This window comes from Gymnoscopelus braueri, assembly GCF_963280865.1.
Source record: "Gymnoscopelus braueri genome assembly, chromosome: 23".
Classification (NCBI taxonomy): domain Eukaryota; kingdom Metazoa; phylum Chordata; class Actinopteri; order Myctophiformes; family Myctophidae; genus Gymnoscopelus; species Gymnoscopelus braueri.
Window position 1 is genome coordinate 4361821 of NC_137625.1, and position 23542 is coordinate 4385362.

A 23542-nucleotide genomic window follows, 5' to 3' on the forward strand; every position below is an offset into this window, starting at 1 on the left:
CACTATACAACTCTTTCTTGAAATTGGCTGTCCTAAATCGTTGTGGTTTCCAGACTGCAAGAATGAACAGTGACACGGGACCACACACTACAAGATTTCACCAGGATGAAATATACAGACGCAATATATTTTTATTTAAATTAATTTTATATATATATATCGTTATTGTCTTTCATGTTTCTTTTACTTGATGAAGGCAACTGTAATTTTCCCTGAGGGATAAATAAAGTAGGCCTATTTATATTCTATTATTTCCAGTGAGTCAGTATCGTTAACACCTGCGTTTAACCTACCATTTCATGTCAAACATGGCTGCGGTCTATTGCTTTTACCAAATGTGCTATGCAAATAAACTTGCCGTGTACAGATGATAAGAGGGAATGAATATAAACATGGGTGTGTTTTGTTTGGTTTAAATTTTGAGAGAAAGGTTAACAGGCCTAGTTTAATTAGCATAATGCTCCAATACAACAAAGTAAACAAGGGAAATGTAGGTGTGTGTGTGTGTGTGTGTGTGTGTGTGTGCGTGCGTGTGCGCGTGCGGGATGTCCTTGCATATCAAATGCCAAATGGATAGCTGTGGCTAGATCAACAGTACTGTATGTCTTTGTCTATCTGTGTTATTGTTTCTATGTTGTCATCATTGCGAACGCGGAAGGAGGCGCGGCGTTTCGAGCTGCGTTCGCTTCCCGCATTCGCGCGTCTTACTTGTGGTATTGTGTACTGTACCTTGCCACAATTGCACTTCACTGCTTGTACCAGTATTGAGTGGTGACAAATAGAGTTGGGATCCGGGAACCGTAGGAACTGGGTCCAACATTGAGGAACCGGAGTCGGTTCCATCACATTTGCAACCGTTCCTGGAACCGGTTTTATCACACTGTCAGAGCTGGTTATGTGGACTTCACGTCTGATACTGTACACAATTACAATACCGTAGGCTCTCAAACTTTTACATTTCAAGGACCACCATAACTCTTAAGAGTTACAGACCAGTAAGGGTCCGTAACCTATGTCCGTAGCCCATTTAATGGCATTTCTATCTCTGGGACCCCAATTTATATTGTACATTTGTACACTCTCTGCAGTTACAGACCCATAATGGTCCATTTGGTTCCTAAGACTATCTATCATTTAGCTGGGGACGCCCTGGAACTCCCTCAAGGACCCCTGGGGGTCCCCGGACCCCGGACCCCACTTTGAGAACCGTTAGTACCGACCAAAAATCCCTTAGCAGAGGTATTTTGCCTTTGTGAGTCCACACGTGCCATGCATGTGTGTGCTTTAGTGAGATAGAGAGAGAGTGTGTGTGTGCACATGCGTGTGTCCATTAGGATCATGTTTGACGCAGTGTACAAAACTGTTCATATTTTCTCTGTTGCAGTGGGAAAATAGGCGATCTACAAGCTCACAATGCGTCGCATCGCGACGCATTGTGAGCTTGTAGATCGGCTATTTTCAAATGGCCGAAAGGTATATAGGGCTGAAGTGGTTAATGTATGTTTTGTAACAATAATCCAAATCTACAAAGTAACTAGTAACTAAAGTTTTCTAATAATTGTAGTGGAGTAAAAAAGTACAATATTTGCCTCTGAGACGTAGAGGAGTAGAAGTAAAAGTGTAAACAATTGGAAATACTCCAGTAAAGTAAAAGTACCTCATAATTGTACGGTACTTGAGTACATGCACGTCGTTACTTTACACCACTGGTTTCTACCGGACCTCAACCAACAGAACTGCGTGTCTCCTTTCTGTGTGTGTATTTCTATATGTCTTTTTTTTGCATCTTTGTTTTTGTGCACCATCATCATGCTTTCATCTGCAACGCCGTCATATCTCCTGCAGCCTTTTTTTCGAGTGACTCTTCTAGAGCGATCTTATCCTTCTCCCTGCTCTTTGAGGTCGTTACATCATCAACGCTCGCCACGTCTGAACCCCCGTTGCCCCCGGTGATGATTACATCATCAGGTAGGCAGCACCAGGAGGAGGAGTCAGCGATTAGCACACTGACGCAAGTGAAGAGTTCAGCTCAGAGTTGACCCAAAAAAAAAGAAAGAGGGGGATTTAATGAGGAGATGAAGGGAGAGAGAGATAGAGAGTCAAAACCCCACAGCGTGGGGTTGAAGGCAGTGGTGGAAAAATAACCAGTGGTGGAAAGTAACTAAGTGCATTTAATCAAGTACTGTACTTCAGTCCAATTTTGAGGTTTGAGGCTTTTACTTTACTGGAGTATTTCCAGTTTTCAGTACTTTTACTTCCACTACATCTCAGAGGCAAATATTGTACTTTTACTCCACTACAATTATTTGAAAACTTTAGTGACTAGTTACTTTGCAGATATAAATGATTACATTATAAAACATGCATTAACCACTTTAGCCCTAATTTATGCCTAGGCTATTTGAAAATAGCCGATCTACAAGCTAACAACGTGTCGCGATGTGAAGCGTTGTGAGCTTGCAGATCTGCTATTTTCAAACATTCTAGTACTTTTACTTTTGGTACTTTAAGTACATTTTGATACCAATACATTTGTGCTTTTACTCAAATACATTTTTAATTCCGGACTTTTACTTGTAACAGAGTACCTCTGTATTGCAGTATCGATACTTTTACTTAAGTAAAACATTTGAGGACTTTTTCCACCACTAAAAAAGTCCAAGAACATTTATTTATGTACTGTACAAATTTGAAGTGCATTTACCAGCGTTCTTTTTTTAAAAATATTTTGCTGCACCCGGGCTGCACAGCACATTCGGTAACATTGAATCACCCATAGAATGGCTGATAACAGCCTACCAGCCTCCTGGTAGACCAGCTATGGGTTGATAACGGTGATAATGGCCCCATTCAATAGGATGATAACGTGAAGATCGGCTGATACTTTAAACTTCTACTCCACTAGAGGCAATTATTGTGCTTTTTTTACTCTACTACAATTATTTGACAGTTTTAGTCACTAGTCACATTTCAGATTTAGGTTATTAATACAAAACATATCTTAACCAGTTATGACCTATTACCTAGGCACATGGAGACGTGTTGTGAGCTTGTAGATCGGCTATTTTGGAATATATATTTTGTACTTTTAACTAAGTATATTTTGATGCCAAGGCTTTTGTACTTTTACTCAAGTCAAATTCTTGCCAAAGTCAAAGCCTTGTAAGAAAATCTTATATTGTGGTATTGCTATTTTTACTTTAAGTAAAAAAATAAGTACTTCTTCCACCACTGGTTGGAGGTGGATGAGTGTTTTTGATCTTTTATCTCCCCCTCATCTGCTGAGAAGTTTCCTCCTTCCGCCCACTGCTTTCTCTCCTTCTTCTCATTATCTTCCATCCTGTCGTCTGTCTCTGCTTCATCTCCTCACTGATGCTCAGGGCTCCTCGCTGAAATGAGTGTGACACACACACACACACACACGCACGCACGCGCACTCGCACACACACACACACACACACACACACACACACACGCACACGCACCAAAAACAAAACAAAACAAAAAAAAAACATTATTCTAGCACTGTTTCTCAACCAGTGGTCCCCGGACCACTAGTGGTCCATGGCAGAATTATAGATGGTCCATGGAAAAATGTCAACATTTTATTCATTTTTTTTTATGAATACATTTTCTTTTGTTCAATCTGTATGGTAGTGTACAGTATGTTAATACAATATAATTTGTACAATTGGGGTGGTTGTATTTTGTCTCCCTGCTCCTCTACCTTTCTACCTTTTCTATTGTAAAGAAAGGAAGGAAAAGATGCAGTCAAACCACAAGGGTCCATTTCTTACAATCTCAGCATTAAATTAACACACTGTGCGCTAACTTAACTCATGTTGGCCTCATCTGGGTCACGCACGCACGCACGCACTCAAGCAAACAAACACACACACACTAGGGGTGGGACGATATGGGTACCTCACGATACGATATATATCACGATATTAGGCCCACGATAACAATATATATCACGATATTCGATATATTGCGATATCACGATATTCAATATATATTGCAAGAAATTTCACCAGCGATATATCACGATATCTGAAAATATCGATATATTGCGATATATTGCATGAAATTTCACCAACGATTTATCACGATAGTCCTTGTATTCAATTCATAAACACATAAAATAGCACCAAACAGTTCAAAATCATCATTACACAAATACAGAGTTTTTAATATCGATATTTTTCGGCAGTATATCGATTAGTTATCGCGGGAGAAAGTATCGCGATATATCGCGATATCGATATATCGTCCCACCCCTAACACACACACACACACACACACACACACACACACACACACACACGCACACACGTTTGTTGCGAACGCTTACTATGTCGCCGTGCTTGGGTTGTGTGTGTGTCGGTCCCTTATTTATGGTCTTTCCGTGTGTGTTCACGCTCTCATTGGCTCGTGCCCCCATGTGACTCGAAACTCCGTGCTGAAATGCCAGCAGCTGCACTGCCTGTATACAGCCGGCAGAGTGTGGCAGAGTGCACTACTACAGTGTGGTTGAAATATAGCAGCCACAGTCAATCTGCGTTCGCTTCCAGCGTTCGCGCGTCTTACTTGTATTGTTAAACTTGTGAGGACAGAAACATTTTAGGACGACATTGTAAATATCTGAACAATAGCTGATGCAGTCTGTAACGTCACCACACAATTCCGTATAAAATAGGGAAAACTATAAAAGTCCAGATGTCTAATCCTAACCCTAACCCCAAGCTGAATCTAATTGTCCTAATTGTAAGCATAACTCAGCATTTTCCTTGTGAGGACCAGGTGCGGTTCTCACAACGTATATCACAATGCATTTCTCAAATTCTACTTTCTTGTGGTACATTTGGCCCTCACAAGTATATTATTACGAGTACTGTATACCAGTGGTTCTCAAAATATTTCATGTCAAGGACCCCCAAAATGATATGTATTCGGCCGCGGACCCCCATCTCAAAATACGTTGTTCCAGGGACCCCCCGAAGCAAAGATTTGAGTACAAATGCTCTCTTTAAAAAAATATATATGCAAAGATTTGTCCAAATGTTCACGTGTCGCGCTATGAGCTTGTAGATCTGCTATTCTTGAATAGCCAAGGGAAAAAATATGGATAAAGCGGTTAAAATATTTGATTGTTATTAACCAATTTTGCTGGGGACCCCCTGGTACCCCCCAAGGACCCCTGGGGGTCCCCGGACCCCACTTTGAGAAACCAATACTGTATAAACACAAACATGGCATGCGCACACACTGTGTGTGTGTGTGTGTGTGTGTGTGTGCGCATGCAGCACTGATTGCAGCTGCTCATCTTGACTGCAATATCTCCCTGAAACGCTCTCCTCCTGCTCTGCAATCTAATCTCAGAGAGAGGAAACAAATGAAGATAATTCATCATCTCCTATAATGTGCGTTTCGCTGCTGCTGCCGCGATGATTCGATCTGCGAGGAGAGGAGAGGAGAGGAGAGGAGAGGCTTTCCCTCATCAGTGAGCGCCTCGGGTGGAATCTGACAAGCACACGCACGCCGTCGCACGCAGCGGGCGCAAAGCAACCGAAATATCTCTGGAAGATGACTGGCTGGCTGCCAGGCGGGGCCCCCATGCTTGGAGGCAGTGTTGCCAGATTTTGCGTGAGAAATGAGCAACTAGGTGTATGGAAACAAGCCCAAAAGAAGCGACTATATTGGCCACATGAGCATCGGATATTTCAAAGTAGCCTGTGTGTGTGCGTGTGTGTGTGTGTGTGTGTGTGTGTGTGTGTGTGTGTGTGTGTGTGTGTCTGTGTGTGTGTCTGTGTGTGTGTGTGTGTGTGTGTGTGTGTGTGTGTGTGTGTGTGTGTGTGCGTGTGCGTGCGTGCGTGAGTCTCTATTTGCTTGTAAAACACAGTGATCTAATACCTTCTTCCTGTAAGGGCTGCTGCCAATTTGCCAAATGGAAGTATTATCACTCAACATGTCGTTGTTGATTAAACATTATTCCTATGGCTTTTACTGCCATGAGTATTCTCATGTCATATTATACAGTATCAAATTACTAGATGTGACAGATGGTTGTGAATTATTTGACAGGGTTCCATTCATACTTTGACCTTGAGGTACTTATTCCAAGCAAATGGGAACCAAATAACCTTGAATTTAAATCAAAACAACCCCAGAACGTCTTTGCAGAATCAAGTAGTGTAGCTCTATAAATCAGTGGTTCCCAAACATTTTAGTTCAAGACCCAAAAGAGAAATTAGATGTTTGCGAGGGACCTAAGCTAGTGAAATGTGCCGATCTACAAGCTCACAACGCGTCGCATCGTGGCGCGTTGTGAGCTATTTTCAAATGGCCAAAATTTTAATAGATCAGCTATTTTCAAAATATTTTAATACATTTTATACATATGACACCATGTGTCATATGTAGTACAGTACCTTGCATAATGAGTACTTTCTACTTTTGGTACTTTAAGTACATTTTGATACCAATACATTTGTACTTTTACGTAAGTAAGTAAAGTAAACTAAAGTAAGTAAATTTGGAATTCCAGACTTTTACTTTCTACATTGCAGTATTGATACTTTTACTTAAGTAAAACATTTGAGTACTTTTTCCACCACTGCTCAAAAGTATATCATAACATTATTCACCGATCTTTGTGCCTTAAGACAAACGGAATGAGCGTGGCCGTGCTATTGATACGATGCAGCTGAGTGCGACGCGAAGGAGGAACGCATCGACAAACACATTACAGAGCAGAAGTTAAAACAAAACGCACTGATCGCTGTGTGCGGATTAACCCTCTTCCCTCAAACAGAAGCCACAGTGTGGGAAGGGCTTATAAAAGCTTATAGATTTATTATAGGAGGCATTATGTGCTTACGGCCACGAGGTGAACTGAGCCCAGTGGCCTGGACCGGCAGAAAGCAGGTCAGTGCAGTTTCAGTCTGATCTGGAACGCTCACATCATCACACGCTGTTTGATCAGCGTGCGTGGGTGCGTGTGTGGGTGCGTGCGGCTGTGCGTGCGTGTGTGCGTGCGTGTTGTAGTGGTGATTTTTCAACTGGTGGGACGCTATTTTAATGACGTCACGCGCACGTCGCGCGCACGCACGCGCATACATTTTACTTGAATAATGTGTGATACATTTTACTCAGGTTTATGAGTGCATAAGTAGTATAGGAAACATGTTTGTATAGGAAGTGACTAGTTTTTACCTGGCAGACGTCCTAATTTAGGCTAGTTCGTGAATCCATCATCCTTTTGTTTGTTATCCAAACGTTCTCTTTGGACTGCTTCAGTACATCTGACAGTATGCCTATAGCTAGAGTACTTAGCAGGTCACACAATGGACCACTGATATGCATCCAGCCAGAGTCATTCCTGTGTTAATTCACGCTGTTGACACTCGGCAGCTTTTGTAAGCGTTGGTCAGCGTGATCGATACGCGAGGTAGACACACTCTCCGTGCATGTGCGTGCGCATGCTCCTGCTCAAAAGACTGGCGGTTCGCCATGGTACCACATGCAATGAGCACTGCACCACTGCATGCATGTATGTGTGCGCGCGCATGTGTGTGTGTGTCTGTCTGTGTGCAATGCATTGTTCTATTAATTTGACATTGATATGGTAAGGACACACACTCAAGTGTAAATATTACTACAAGTGGTTTGTGATCAGTGATGGAAGAAGTACACACATTTTTTACTTAAGTAAAAGTATCAATACCCTATTGTAGAAATGGTCTGTTACAAGGACAAGTTATTCGGTATTAAAAATGTACTTGAGTAAACGTACAAAAGTATTTGCATCAAAATATAAAATATACTTCAAGTACCAAGAGTAAAAGTACTCATAATGCAGAAGGTCCCACTTCACAAGTGTTCAAATGTATAACATGTATAAAAATCCTTTGAAAATAGCCGACGTGTTGTGAGCTTGTAGATCGATACGCGATCAAAACCACCGTTTGTGATGAGAGGCGTTTTTCAGGTTGACAACTGGACAGGATGGAAGTTCCGTCTTCAGCTGCTGCTTTTGAAAAGCTGTGCCCTTTAGAAATCCTCCCTAGAGAAACCAATCCATTACGGATGATTCCAGTTCCCTTTCTACTGGAGGTATAGGAGGAGGGCTCGGATGATTGGAGGGAATGCCCTTAGAGTAAGACTTGTAATTATTAGATATTATATGCTCGTTCCCTGTGCTATACTTATTCAGTAGGGTAGAGGAAAAGGGTTATTAAAATAATTGATGGAGTGATCTTCGATATAGGAAGGGGAGAGAGAAAATCCCAAGACAGGAATCAAAAGTAAAGAATGACTTTGGGTAAAGGCAGAAGAAAAAGTGTTTTTCTTTAATATGCTCTTGTTTTTGGATTTATTTAATCAATAAATCAAGTGTAGCTTGGGTCCCTCAATACTTGGGTTGGGATCCTTTTTTAACGATTCCGGTTCCTTAAAGGCATACTAGGTAACGTTTTCAACAAAACTAAAGTTAAATTGTATATCTTTTGTGAGTGGCAAAAGTTTCACAACACCCACTCCATGAATTTCACCCCCGGAAGCCTTTTATTTATATATTTTCTATTGAACGTGGACTGGGGGGACTTTCCCGGGAAAATGACGTTCCTGACCAACGTCATGACGTCGTGGCCGACGTCCTGGCCGACGAACTACCGCAACGGTTTCCTGTTTGGCCAGGAACTACCGCGCTAATAACAAAAAGGAACCTCACGCTGATTTTAAGAGAATGTAGGATTGGAAGATCGAAAAAGAACAGAAAAAGAAAGCACAGCTCATGGTAACTAATGCTCCACTGGCTAAGAGAAACGATCCGCAGATAGTATAAAACAATTAAAAGATCGCTTTTTGAAACGCTTCCGGCTTCCGGTGAAAACTAATGGAATTCTGGGTAATCGAGGACTACGGAAATTGTATGCAGTGACGGTAGTGACCAGCAGAGGTTGCTAAAAATCGTTATTTGTGATTCTGCATTGTACAACTTTAACGATTCCGTCCTAACGGTCCAAGGGGGTTCCAAATAAAAACTTACAGGACTGTAACTCTGAGAGAGTACAAACGGAACCAAATGGACCCTTATTTGGTACATATGTGTACACTCTCAGAGTTATGGGGGTCCTTGAAATTCAAAAGTTTGAGAACCAACGGTATTGTAATTGTACAGCAGACGTGAAGTCCACATACCAGCTCTGACGGTGTGATAAAAACGGTTCCGGAAACTGTTCCAAATGTGATGGAACCGATTCCGGCTCCTCAATGTTGGTTTCGGTTCCTCCAGTTCATGATCACAACCCTACTCAATACCACTTTAACCAGTGGTAACAGTGGATAACGGCTCTGAAAAACATTCAAAATGTGACCATTTTGAATGACGGCAGCATAAAAAGTTCCACATAAAAGCAGTGGTGGAAAAAGTACTCAAATTATTTACTTAAGTAAAAGTACCAATACTGCAATATAAAAGTACTCTGTTACAAGTAAAAGTCCAGAATAAAAAATTTACTTGAGTAAAAGTACAAAAGTATTGGCATCAAAATGTACTTAAAGTACCAAAAGTAAAAGTACTAAATATTTGAAAATAGCAGATCTACAAGCTCACAACGCGTCGCATCGCGACGCGTTGTGAGCTTGTAGATCGGCTATTTTCAAATAGCCTATGTACAAAATAGGGTTAAAGTGGTTAATGTATGTTTCATTATATCATAATTTACATCTGAAAAGTAACTAGTAACTAAAGTTTTCAAATAATTGTAGTGGAGTAAAAGTACAATATTTGCCTCTGAGATGTAGTGGAGTAGAAGTAAAAGTATTGGAAATTGGAAATACTCAAGTAAAGTACAAATACCTCAAAATTGTACTTAAGTACAGTACTTAAGTAAATGTACTTAGTTACTTTCCACCACTGCATAAAAGAAACAAACAACAGACGTAATACAAACACATAAAAACGGCAACATAAAAAAGTTAAATATAGAAAACATATCTTAGCTTGAAAACAGGTCAAATCTGACCCTAGCAATTGGAGGGTCAATGAGAACAGACTTTTGACTAGTATAAAAAACGAGCAGTGCCTTAGAGCAAAGTGATTTCTGTGACCCGCCATGCTTTCACTGGTGGGGATAAAAATAAAATTCCTTAAAACAACAGACTTTAGAAGTTGTGTTAGTGCCAGAATTGGGGGCACTGTGAAGGATTGTAGCCTAAACAACAGCAGCATCTCTGAAGTGAATTAATATAAAGTACCATAATTAAGTAGCTACAAAGGGCCTGTAAAACCAAAATCGATTGGACATTTTGGCCTAATAAGGGTGGCACTAGATGAAAGGGGTTGGGGGTTCACCATAATCAGTAGTGGGTTCGTTCGCCGCGGTGCATGCAAGTATCCACCCAATTCAACAGCAATCCTGACAGTAGTTTTTGACGTGTGTTCAACGGACGGACCAGACTTAAGTAAAAAAAATTAGCCACTTATTTTTACCCCTTCTTTCTCTGAGCGCCCAGGCCTCACCATCCTTAACACCCCGCCTCGATTAAAGCAACGCTTTTCAGTAGATGAACTTGATATGGAGGAGGTGGTGGGCATCATCAGGTGGACGACTGATGATAGAGTAGAGTACACCTCTCGTCTGCTACTGGTGCACAACTGGAAAAATCTCTGTTGGAACAGATCTCTTTTTTCTCTGGAAGATATTCCTCACAAAAACAACGACCTCCTGGACTCCAACCAGTCTGGGTTCAAAGTGGGTCACTCGACAGAGACTGCCCTCCTGGCAGTGACGGAGTCGCTCCATGCCGCTAGAGCGAACTCTCTCTCCTCCGTTCTGATACTCCTGGACCTGTCTGCAGCGTTCGACACGGTGAACCATCAGATCCTCCTCTCCACCCTCGAGGGGATGGGTGTCTCAGGCTCTGCACTCTCCCTGTTTGCATCCTACCTGACGGGTCGCTCCTACCAGGTGATGCTGAGAGGGTCTGTGTCAGAACCACACAGGCTCACAACTGGGGTTCCCCAAGGCTCGGTTCTGGGTCCTCTTCTTTTCTCTCTCTACACTACATCTCTGGGTGCTGTCATCCACTCCCATGGCTTTTCCTACCACTGCTATGCCGATGACACCCAGCTAATCCTCTCATTCCCCCCCTCTGATACCCAGGTGGAGACACGCATTGCTGCTTGTCTGGCTGACATCTCGGAGTGGATGTCGACAAACCACCTGAAGCTCAACCTGGACAAGACCGAGCTGATGTTCCTCCCGGGGAAGGGCTGTCCGCACCGAGACATGGCCATCACCATTGATAATGCTGTGGTGACCTCAACTCGGACTGCGAAGAATCTGGGTGTGACCCTGGACGATCAACTGACGTTCTCGGCAAACATCGCATCAGTGACGAGGTCCTGCAGATTCCTGCTCTACAACATCAGGAGGATTCGCCCCTTCCTCACGGAGAAGGCAGCCCAGGTGCTCATCCAGGCTCTCGTCATCTCCCGCCTGGACTACTGCAACTCCCTCCTTGCTGGTGCTCCGGCATCTGCCATCAAACCCCTGGAGCTTGTTCAGAAAGCTGCGGCTCGTCTGGTGTTCAACCGCCCCAAGTTCTCCCACACAACCATCCTTCTCCGCTCTCTACACTGGCTCCCCGTAGCGGCTCGCATCCAGTTCAAAACCCTGGTGCTAGCCTATAGGGCAGTGAAAGGAACAGCTCCTTCCTACCTCCGGGCTATGGTCGATGCCTACACCCCTGCCCGACCACTTCGGTCTGCCACCTCGGGGCGACTGATTGCCTCGTCACTCAAGGGTCCTTCTGGCCGATCCACACGGTCACGACTCTTTTCTGTTCTGGCCCCACAGTGGTGGAATGAACTTCCCACTGATGTTAGGACAGCAGAGTCACTGCCCATATTTCGCCGCAGGCTGAAAACTCACCTCTTCAGGAAACACTACCCTTCCTCTCTGCCTGACCTACTTGTTGTTAACTAGTTGTACGAACGCTTGTTTTCTATTGCTGTATTGTTTATTGGATTATTGGATTGTTTATTGGATCTTGTTTAGTTGATTCACTTATTTGTTTTAGCTCATGCTCATTTGATTTAGCTATTTTGTCTCATCTGTTTAAGGAAATAGGTAGCTGATATATTGCACTTTTACCTTAGCGCTAGGTATACTCTTGGTTGCTTGTTTTTGCAGATAATGCACTAAAGACTTCTGGTGATTAGTAGTTTTCGTTCCCTACCTATGTTGAATGCACTTATTGTAAGTCGCTTTGGATAAAAGCGTCTGCTAAATGACTGTAATGTAATGTAATGTAATGTGCAGAAGCAAGCCTAAATAAGCCAGAGACATTGCCCGTTGCACATTTGAACTAGATACCATATTCTCAACTCATAATTCATATACCGATCGATCAACTCAGACTACCGCCGCCTCCTGGTGTGGAGAGTTATGTCATCTGATTTCCTCTAACGCATGTGCACAACAATGTGCCGTCTGCCGACAGTTTGTGCAGAACTTTTTCCAACAGACTGCTAGTCTGTTGGCAAAAGAAGTAGTCTGAAGTAGTCCTTTGGGTGGAGAGCCACCTTTAGACCTATTGCTCTTGAAAGTGCCCCAGACAATGTATTCTAGGCTAGGGTGTTTATTTTTGCGTTGCTAACGATGAAACATTTCATTTGTACAAGACCTATTGCTCTTGACAATGCCCCTGACAACATATTCTAGGGTGTTTATTTTAAACATTGCTATAATGATGAATCATTTCTACAAGAGTGGTGTTGCATAAAGTACCCGCAGCAGGGCAGTGAGAGAGAACGTCAGTCTTTGTTTTCACTTCAGGAAAATTTGCGAGATGTGTGATGAAGTCTGTGCATGTTTATGAAGTCGTTTTAGGCCTATAACTCATGTTTTGCAAATAAATAGAAAATGCTATTAAGGCAACATCACTGAAATATGAGAATATCAACTGAATAGGACAACATATTTCATCATTTCGGTTCTTTTTGTTGTGTTTATTGGGCATAAAATGTATTAGTTTTAGCCGTGTGTAAACAAATGGCTCTAGTGGTGTTCCGTGGCGAGTGACTAATCTGTCCCATGTGACCATCTGTGCTCTGGTCCTATTAAAAAATGGCCACAGTGGTGTCATGGCCATTAAGGCGAACACAATAAAAAAGAGCCATTAACAATGGGAATTAATTAGCCTTCTCGGGCCTCCCAGCACTTTTTGTCATACGCTCGCACGCACGCAGGCAGGCAGGCAGGCACGCACGCAGGCACGCACGCAGGCACGCACGCAGGCAGGCAGGCAGGCAGGCAGGCAGGCAGGCACGCAGGCACGCACGCACGCACGCACGCACGCACGCACGCACGCACGCACGCACGCACGCACGCACGCACGCACGCACGCACGAACGCACGCACGCACACAGTGACATAATTCGATAAAAGAACACATTCACTATGCCTGCAGCAGTTTCATGACAGGGTGTTGTAATCGATCATGTCTATTCGTGTGGTTGGTTGTTTGTTTGTTTGTTTGCAAAATAACACATCGGTCTAGATTTTCTTAAAACTCGAAATGGCCGATCTACGAGCTCACAACGTGTCTCATTGTGACACATTGTGAACTTGTAGATCGGCTATTTGAGATATTTGTAACACATTTTAACATCTTAATTATTTTTTTTACATTTTTAAAATGTTTTGAAGATTTTCGCCTTTAATGACATAATACCCAAATAGGGACACCAGGTTGATAGTTGTTAACTTCATGGTTGAGCAGCTTAATCAAAGGTCAGTGTCTCAATTGAGAGACTGAGACCTGGGGATTTTTTGCAGGCAGGGTTTTTGCATCTTCATGTGTGTTTTTTTTTCATCTTCATTGGAGTGAGGCTTTAATTGTGATCAATATTCTATTGTGCCCACCAAGATGTCCGCGCTACCAAATGACACTTGTTGACGCCCCCTTCAGGATTTATTTTGGTACGCACTATACTCTATTGATTGTCATGTGAGTGGATGGTGAACCTTCTGAAGTAGTTGACTTGTCTTGCTCAAGGACACAGAGGACAATCTGAGATCATTCGGATCTTCAGAACCTTCTGGTTATAAGAATCACCTGAGCCCTTCGCTTTGGACTACAGTAGTTTGTCCAAAACAAATGGACTTGGTTAGAGAAAAATCACTGAAGAAATGTGTGTGTACTCCCTCTAGACGTGTGATGAAGTTGTGCTTCTTGACAGAATTGGGAATAAGGGAGCCCAGCGGGGACAAGAGTCCCGAATCCATTGTCATGGAGGACGTTTTTAGGCGTAGACAAGACACTCAGGTCCTCCTGTTTTCTGTGCCCTGTCCCAGGGGACGAGAGAGAGGGAGAGAGAGAGGCAGGGAGAGAGAGAGAGAGGAAGGAAGAGAGGCAGAGAGAGAGGCAGAGAGAGAGAGAGAGAGAGAGAAAGAGGGAGAGAGAGAGTGTGCGTGATGAGGTGAGGGAGAGAGAATAGGGCAGGAGATCGAAAGCCAACAGAAGTGGGGATGATAGAAAGAGCGATGGAAAGATGTGTGAAAAGAGGATCTCTCTCTCTCTCTCTCTCTCTCTCTCTCTCTCTCTCTCTCTCTCTCTCTCTCTCTCTCTCTCCTTTTCCCCTTCCAGGGAGTCCATGGAGGAGAGAACAGAACACCACTGGTCTTTTTATATTAGAAAGGTCTTCTGACAGCAAGAGTAATTGAACAAACTCCCCACTGTGCATTTTACCCAGCATGCCTTTAGACCCTGGAACGAGTGTGTGTGTGTGTGTGTGTGTGTGTGTGTGTGTGTGTGTGTGTGTGTGTGTGTGTGTGTGTGTGTGTGTGTGTGTGTGTGTGTGTGTGTGTGTGTGTGTGTGTGTGTGTGTGTGTGTGTGTGTGTGTGTGTGTGTGTGTGTGTGTGTGTGTGCGCGCGTGTGCGCGGTGTGTGTGTGTGTGTTCACAGAGACGCCAGACGAGTGGAGGACAGAGGTGTCAGGGTGTGGTGGGGACATTTAAGGGACGAGTGGAGGGGAGAGAGCAGTGCGAGGGTGTGTGGGTGCGTGTGCGCAAATGAATCACCTGCAGTTTTATAAAAATCCATGTTTTGTCACCCCTTTGGATCAGTGCATCTGAAGTCTTAACACTGAATTCACACCAGCAGCGCTGAGTGGTTTTCTGCAAAGTGGCCTTCCACTACATGGGCTAAAAAAAACATTTGAAACCACCATGTCGCAGTCATATGTACGTGTAGTCCACACCTAGCCTCATTCATGTCTACGTGTAGTCCACACCTAGCCTCATTCATGTCTACGTGTAGTCCACACCTAGCCTCATTCATGTCTACGTGTAGTCCACACCTCTAGCCTCGTTCCCCAGCCTGTTCTCATCTCCGGGGAGAAAAGCCTGGTCACGACCTAATGCCAGAGAGTGTCTATAAGGTGGGACTTCCATTGTATACACATCACAGCACAGGTTCCGCACATTGTTTCCTTTATCCATGATTGTTGTCTGACAAGTATGTCAACTGTATTGTATGTTACAACGTTCTGCCGTCTAGGCACTCTGTAACTGGCTGTTTTCCTATTGTCTGACTGCACTGTGTGTGTGTGTGTGTGTGTGTGTGTGTGTGTGTGTGTGTGTGTGTGTGTGTGTGTGTGTGTGTGTGTGTGTGTGTGTGTGTGTGTGTGTGTGTGTGTGTGTGTGTGTGTGTGTGTGTGAGTGAGTGAGTGAGTGAGTGAGTGAGTGAGTGAGTGATATGAGTGAGTGAGTGAGTGAGTGATATGAGTGAGTGAGTGGTGAAAGTAATGGCAACCAGCCATTTTCTTTTTGGCCAGCTCTGAACCTCTGTATGTGTGAACCTGCAATTGTTTTTGTTTTGTTATTGACAACACAAAAACAAATGTCAATGCGTTCCGGGCTCCAGTGAACCTTTCAGACCATTATCCAATTAGCATGTCACCATTCCCCGCAGGCCGCGTTCAGGCTGAGGAGGAGGATGGCTCTATTTATTATTTAAGACCCTTTGTTTGTACCTAAAATCTGTATTGTTAGAGCCTGACAACAATACTGATTCTGTTTGCATATACTGTAGGTCACACATCGGGGGCTGCAATGATGTCCTGACTTTTAACCACTTTTAACAAAACGTGGTCACAAGAAACACCAGTAATCGGCGGTCTTGGGCTCTCCAAAATGTGGAACGGTATCAGGTGCAAAAACATCTGACATGGGTTGGTCTCTAATGGTCTCTCAAACTCATCCCATGGCCTAGGGGGCTGTAGGGGTGTCATGGCGGATGCTTGGGCAGTCAGGTATCTCCAGCGCTCTCGATCTTCTGTTGTGCTTTAGCAGGGTTTGGAAGCATGCAGCCAGTCCATTCCTTGATGTTGTCCATCCAGGACTTTCTCTGCCTGCCTCTTCTTCGCTTTCCCTCTACTGTCCCCTGTAAGATGGTCTTTGACAGGAACGTATGCCTTGTGACGTGACCGTACCAGGCCAGTTTACAACGTTTTACTGTTGAGAGTAGAGGCTCCTGTTCTCCAGCATGGGTGGTAACTAGCTGTCTAACGTAATCATTTGTCCTGTGTTCTGTATATGATGTAGCATCCTTCTGTAGCACTCGTTTTCGAAGGCCCGTATCCTGCGCTCAGTGTCCGGCTGTCCGCTGTGAGTGATCCAGCTCTCACAGCCATACAGTAGGGTGGAGTGTGAAGTCTGATGGTGTTGCTTCTCCATATTCTGGCAAGTCTTGTCATGGGCTGTCAATGGCTGTACCCGCTCTGATTTCTCTCTGTTCTGTCCAACAGCAACCAGACGGTTCTCCATCAGTTCTGCTGCCCGGCCCCGGAGGCCCCTGAAGGAGAGACCTCCACAGCCTGCGTCCCGAGGTAAGACCCCTGGCCTGCATCCCCCTCCTCCTCACACCCACCGCTAATGTATTCCTCCTCCCCCCTCCCTCTTTTTAACCAATTTGTTCTCTCCTTTCTTTTAATCGTTAATTGCAGCAAAGTCACCATGTATCTCGTTATTTATTTATGGCGCCACAGTGGTTACCGTAGGCAACACAATTACCCCAGTTGCTGTGTCCATTTTGAAGTGGTTTATAAGGCCTTCGCGTGGGTAGGGGGGGGGCTTACCAATTATCTTCTCTGACACCACCCTTCTGTGATGTCACTATGAAATAGGAAGCTCTTATGTGATGTCACTATGAAATAGGAAGCTCTTCTGTGATGTCACTATGAAATAGGAAGCTCTTATGTGATGTCACTTTGAATGAAATAGGAAGCTCTTCTGTGATGTCACTATGGATGAAATAGGAAGCTCTTATGTGATGTCACTTTGAATGAAATAGGAAGCTCTTCTGTGATGTCACTATGGATGAAATAGGAAGCTCTTCTATGATGTCACTGGATGAAATAGGAAGCTCTTATGTGATGTCACTATGGATGAAATAGGAAGCTCTTCTATGATGTCACTATGGATGAAATAGGAAGCTCTTCTATGATGTCACTGGATGAAATAGGAAGCTCTTATGTGATGTCACTATGGATGAAATAGGAAGCTCTTATGTGATGTCACTATGGATGAAATAGGAAGCTCTTATGTGATGTCACTATAGATGAAATAGGAAGCTCTTATTAGTCCAGGAAAACTAGCGTTTCACATCAAAGTAATTGTAACAGATTTTTTTTCACCATACATCATTTCTTTGAGGTGTCCAGAACACCGTACTAAAAGTCCTAAGACATCCTAGTTGCAGAAAATATGTTTAATTGGCATCAATCCAAAATGGCCACCAAATACGTATTACATATGTACGTATTACAATCACTTGCATATAACAATTATGTGGACATCTAGCCCTAAAGATCAGATTTGAGAAACAAATGGGGTTTCACCTGCAGTCTGAGCTAATTAAGCTTAGGTCATCAGAGAGAAATGCAAGAACTGAATATCATTCATTTGCGTCAGCTGGGACTTTGGTTCCGGTTGACCCAGGAGGGTTTAATCATGAAAGAATCCAAGGTGCATCTAAAAGATAATCTTCTGCCCCTGGATGGAATGTTGTCATATTTGTTATACACAGTATCAAGATAAATCCTTAAAGTGACCCCTGGCTATTGAGCCTTATATGCCTCAATACCAGCCCTGCTAATAAAAAACAACTTCATACATACTTCAACAGCATCAAAACAATATTTTAAATATGTTTGCATTAGCACATGCATTCCACACATTCCATAGGGCTGGACCACACATGGACAAATGACATCATCAACTTGCGACGGGTGTTGTCCCCCTTGAGTGAAAGATTAGCTGTTTCTAAAAGAAATTCAATATATATGGTGTTTTTTCATTTTACATTTTAGTTATAGAGGGCAATTTAATTATAAGGCATATGGCTTATATTAGCCAGGGATCCTTTTAAGATCACAGTCACACTCCACATCAGTCACAGCAATATTCCATTTAGTGATCATTAGTCGAGTCCTTGAGCCTCTGTCTGTCTGTATCTTTTAGAGTATATAAAGAGAAATGTAATGATGCCGTTTTTATGGTTTTTATATGCCCCGTAACCATTCAAGCTGACACCGGCAAATGTTGTGATTCGGCTAATTATTATATCATTGCATTGCATACATCTCTGTACAAGAGTACGAGTGAATTTTCACATAATCTGCCTGCTGTATATTTCATGAAAAGGCAATGAACTTTTAATGACATATTGTCAAAAAATATATACTGTGTAAAGCAATGAAGGTCATTTGTTCTTCTTTCTCAACAAGAACCAAACAAATACAACAAGCAAAATAGTCGTGTTGGGAGTTAGATTAGTCATTATCCTCCCACATCATCACACACAATGTACCTGCCAGATTTCTGTTTGTTCACTCCACTTAGGCTGCGTTTATACAAACGTTCCTTACCTCCTCCGCAGAATAAATGTTTGAAAATGACTGCGTCTGTCTTTCTGGGCCGAGGAACATCCATAGCAATTAAGCCTCCCGCCGAAGACTCTTTTGGTTGCTAATTGTGGCGCATTTCACAGAATCAAACGGTGACATTGTCAGGGTCTTGGCAGGAATTCACCGCAAGAGAAGCGAATGTATTGACGCTGGAACGCTGCCCCCTGCATGGTTGGACACAATAAGCGGCAAAGCGTTTGTGGACCAAAAGCGCGTCAACAAAATCACACTTTAAAAACCTCCCAAGGCCTGAAGTGAATTGAAGTACCTACATGGGGGGGTTGCAGCAAGACAGAAGGATAGGGAGCTGTGTTGCCATGTCTGCTTATTATAAGCGACATTGGGCTTGAATTTCGTTAAAGTTGCTTGTATTCGTTGGCAGTTGCAGCGTTTTTTGGGCTTGTATCAAAAGTGTAGTTGCTTATTTTGGCTTGTTTATACTAATGTTGTTTTTTCATGTGAAGAACCCCCAGATATATGGCCGCGGACCGCCCACCCCCCCATCTGAAAAAATGTTCTGCCAGGGACCCCCTACAAGATTTATATTATTCAAAATTCACCTTTTTTTCAATAATTTTTGAAAATAGCAGCTCACAATGCGCGATGCGACACGTTGTGAGCTTGAAGATCTGCTATTTTCAAATATCTGATGTAAAGTGGTACAACTTAGCCTAGTCGCATCTTTTGGGCTTGTTTTCATAGACCTCTACGCTTGTTTCTCTTGAAAGATCTGGCAACACTGACAGGGAGTGATGAACTCACAACTGAACAGGCTTAGTTTGTCGCTTCGAAGAATGCGCTTCATTAATCAGATGAAATGTCAGACTGCAGATGTTTGGTGAGTAACTCGTAGCCGGGTACGTTCTGCAGTGTCCGCTTTATTAAATACGAGCGTAGGATCCAGGAGCCCTCGTTAAAATGGAACGGGGGATACTCTCCTAGAATCAAACCCAGGGGGAAATGGGAGGGGGGGGGATCGATGAGAGGTCAGAGACTTGAACTTTGCTTGATAGAAGTTGTTTGGCGTCTGTTGTGTTTAGGTGATTGCTTTGTGCTTAGGGAACATTAGCTAGCTGCAAATCAAGTGCATCACAGAAGAAGGTCTCTGCTAGTCTCCTCAAAACACTTTTGAGGAAGGAAAATTCTGATTTATGCTCCCGCGTATGACGGTGTTGTACGTATTAAGCCTGTCACAATTATTAATCAATCGTTTCTATGTTTAAAAGTTTCATACGTTTTCAAACATTTTCAGAAAATAGTGAAATTAGCAGATCTACAATCTTACAAGATAAGCTATTTTTTTATGTTTGCTGTATATATATATTTGTTTAAATATAAAAAATATTTGTGTTTGTATATATCAGTTATTTGTCATATCTGGCCAGTGCAATTTTTTTTTTACAGAGCCTAAAAGGCAAACAGAAATTAAATTCTGATTCATATGGTCCAATGTTCAATGTCCAAATGTTGTAAGCGTGACAGCCCTAGTCGTACGCCAAATTTAGCGGACCGACAAGCTCACGCCGTTGTCACATCGGAGACATCGTCGTCGTGAGCTTGTAGGTCGGCTAATTATCGGCATGCTTGTGTTGGCGACACCATCGTACAACGCAGTATAACCACTTAAACCCCATATGGTCCCTCAGGACACTATATACTGGTGTATTTTCTGTTTTCTGTTACTGAGGGGAAAGATTTCTCTGTTGTGAGCTTGTCGATCTACTATTTCCCTGCGAAAGCTTTCCCCACAATATGGATGCTGGGGTTTAAGTGGATAAGCCAGGCATAACTCTTCCTCAACCACCAAACCCACACCCCGAAGCAAAGCCACTTCAAAACGGAACTCTCTGGGGATATTAAAAAACAAAACAAAACCACAAAGCCAGCTTGCCGAGACGTTTATTTTTATTTATTAACGTTGTCTCTATTGAAAGTGGTATTCTGTCGTTGATTCCTACCCTCCCTCCGTATCGTTGTCAGTGATTGGTTGATCATCTGTTTCACATGACTTCGCCACATGACATCACACGTAACATGACTTGTCACCGCACCCCCCCCCTCCACCACACGGTGTCTCATGCTTCATTCACGCCCCGCCCCCCACCTTGCTCAGCAGGCCTAAGCCCCTCCCATCGTGGTCACATCAAGTGTCACTCACAGCGTCATGTATAGGACTACTAAACAACGACGACATATTTCTATAACGTAACATGACATAACGCCATCATGACACTTTCACTCACGCACTGTGTATCACAGAGAGTTTTTTAAGGGTCTTTTTCTTCTGCTGCTGGAAACGTGGTGGTTTGTCTTGTTGTCGACACATGCAATACATCTGTGTTCATGTGAAAAAATAAGCACTTAATTGTAATGTTGCATGCTCTGTTTTCCGCTTGGTAGTGGTCAGCACATTGGCTCCCTCTCTGTGTCTGTGTGTGTGTGTGTGTGTGTGTGTGTGTGTGTGTGTGTGTGTGTGTGTGTGTGTGTGTGTGTGTGTGTGTGCGTGCGCGCGTACTGTAAGTGTGTCAGCTTGGTACACACGGCACACAGCCATCACGCCACAATGACTCAGACAGCAGCTTCAGGCAGTGTTGCGTTCTAGGTTTTTTCAGAGGGATACGATAATCATAATCATTTCCTGCACGACGTGCATGTGGAGATACGCTAGCGCGTTTTCAATGGATGAAATGGTTAGTAGAGGGCTGTACGCTCACACTACGTATACAGCGTAACACGGTAGAACACACCACTGGCTTCAGGCATCATAAGATCAGCTGGGATAATGTTTTAAAGTTCACCCCAAAAATTACTTATTTTCCATCAATTACACACCCCATGAAGCCTTGAATTCATGGAGATTTTTTTGTCGTATTCCTAAACCAATAATTTGATGACCGGCGGTCACAAAGATCTTTTTTGATTCTCCTACCGGAGACAATAGCATCTTTCCGTCGGTCATCAAATTATTGGCTTAGGAATGCGAGAAAAAAAGATGGCGCAATGAAGCAGCGGTGTTAGGAGAGTAGAGTTAGGCAGAAATGTCAATTAGGCCAAAAAATGACATGAGGCTAATGATATGAGGCTAACGATATGAGGCTAACGATATGAGGTTTCCACCCGACAGAGACCAAGTTGGGGTTATGTTTTAATATATACAGTATAGTACATATTAAAACGTGCATTAACCCATTTAGACCATGGAAAGCCGATAGGGTTCGTATACCCTTCAATCTGGGAAAGCATCAGTGTCATTTATTTAAAAAATTGTCCACATTTGTATAAAAAAATAGCAGATACAAGCTCACGGCGCAAAGTAAGCTTGTAAATCTGCTATTTTTGAATAGCCAACGTATACATTTTCTTTGTTTACTTGTTTCGGAAAACATAGGTTAGGATTTAGAAGGAGCTTCTTTTTTTAATCGGCTTCAGGTCTAAAAGGATTAAAAAAATGTTTTTTTTTTGCCCCAAGTCAGTCCCGTCATCTCTGTCACGTATCCGTTTGGCACCAAGCCACGTGATTAAAAGGCTTTCTTCGTGAAATACAAGTGTGTGTGTGTGGGCTCCTGTTGTCTCGTGTGATTGAAGAGGTCAACTGCAGTCACCCTCAAAAAGACCTGATTAACACACAAAAAGAGATGAATCATAGTGTATTTTGTTCACCGCTGCCACTGTATCCCTGCACAATGAAGTAATAGCCCTTTACATTTCACACAATAGGGTTGCAACTATTGATTGTCTTCTTCTTAGCTCGCTTTTACGACCTCATTAGTCTGTTTTGTCTTTTTCTCCTTTCTATGCGCTTTTATTATGTTTCACACACGCTTCTATCCTTTTATGCTATTTTCTTATGTTTCTTGTTTCTTGTTTATATTTAAAGCTGTGTGAAGCACTTTGTAACTCTGTTTTAAAAAGTCTACTCCTGGCATAGGGTAAACACTGCACTATTATTGCAATATATTTTACAGTATACAACTATACTAAAAAGTTTAGATTTCTTTCTTTACTATATCAGAACTTTGTGCACACTCATTCCCCAATACAGATGCAAATTCTATTATTTAACCCATTAAAACCGGGAAAGCATCTGTGACATTTTAGATTTTTGCATTTAAACAGATATACAAGCTGCGAGCTTGTGCATCTGCTATTTTTGTACATTTTAGAACTACTGCATTTGTAGAATCGGCCTCATGTCTTAATGGGTCAAAATAAATATATATATAAATATATTCTAAATAATTCTCCACACATTTTCTAAAATAATGAGTTGTGGACTGTAGATAGGCTATATTATTGGATATTTTTGTATATATAAAATAGGGCTTAATTACCTTAAAGGGTCCATTTGGTTGCATTTGTACACTCAGACTCTGAGACTCTCCTTACAGACCTGTAAGGGTCCATTTGGAACCTCCTCAAGGAACCCAGATGGTCCCTGGACCCCACTTTGAGAACCACTGTCCTAGATTTGTTTAAATTACACACCGGTATCGGATCGGGACCGATACGCTATAGTTATGGGTAACGGAATCGGTATAGGGGAAGGACAAAATAGCATTTTCT

The 23542-nt window shown here is 42.8% G+C and overlaps 1 protein-coding gene across 1 annotated transcript in view; it reads left to right on the forward strand.

Annotated features, from left to right (window-relative positions):
* iqsec3a (IQ motif and Sec7 domain ArfGEF 3a) overlaps positions 1–23542 on the forward strand; it is a gene marked incomplete at both ends in the record, with an annotated part of 182305 nt that overhangs the window by 18270 nt on the left and 140493 nt on the right. The window contains one exon of the mRNA XM_080420591.1: positions 16820–16900. Coding sequence (XP_080276717.1) covers positions 16820–16900 — 81 coding nt within the window. The remainder of the gene's footprint in view (positions 1–16819; positions 16901–23542) is intronic.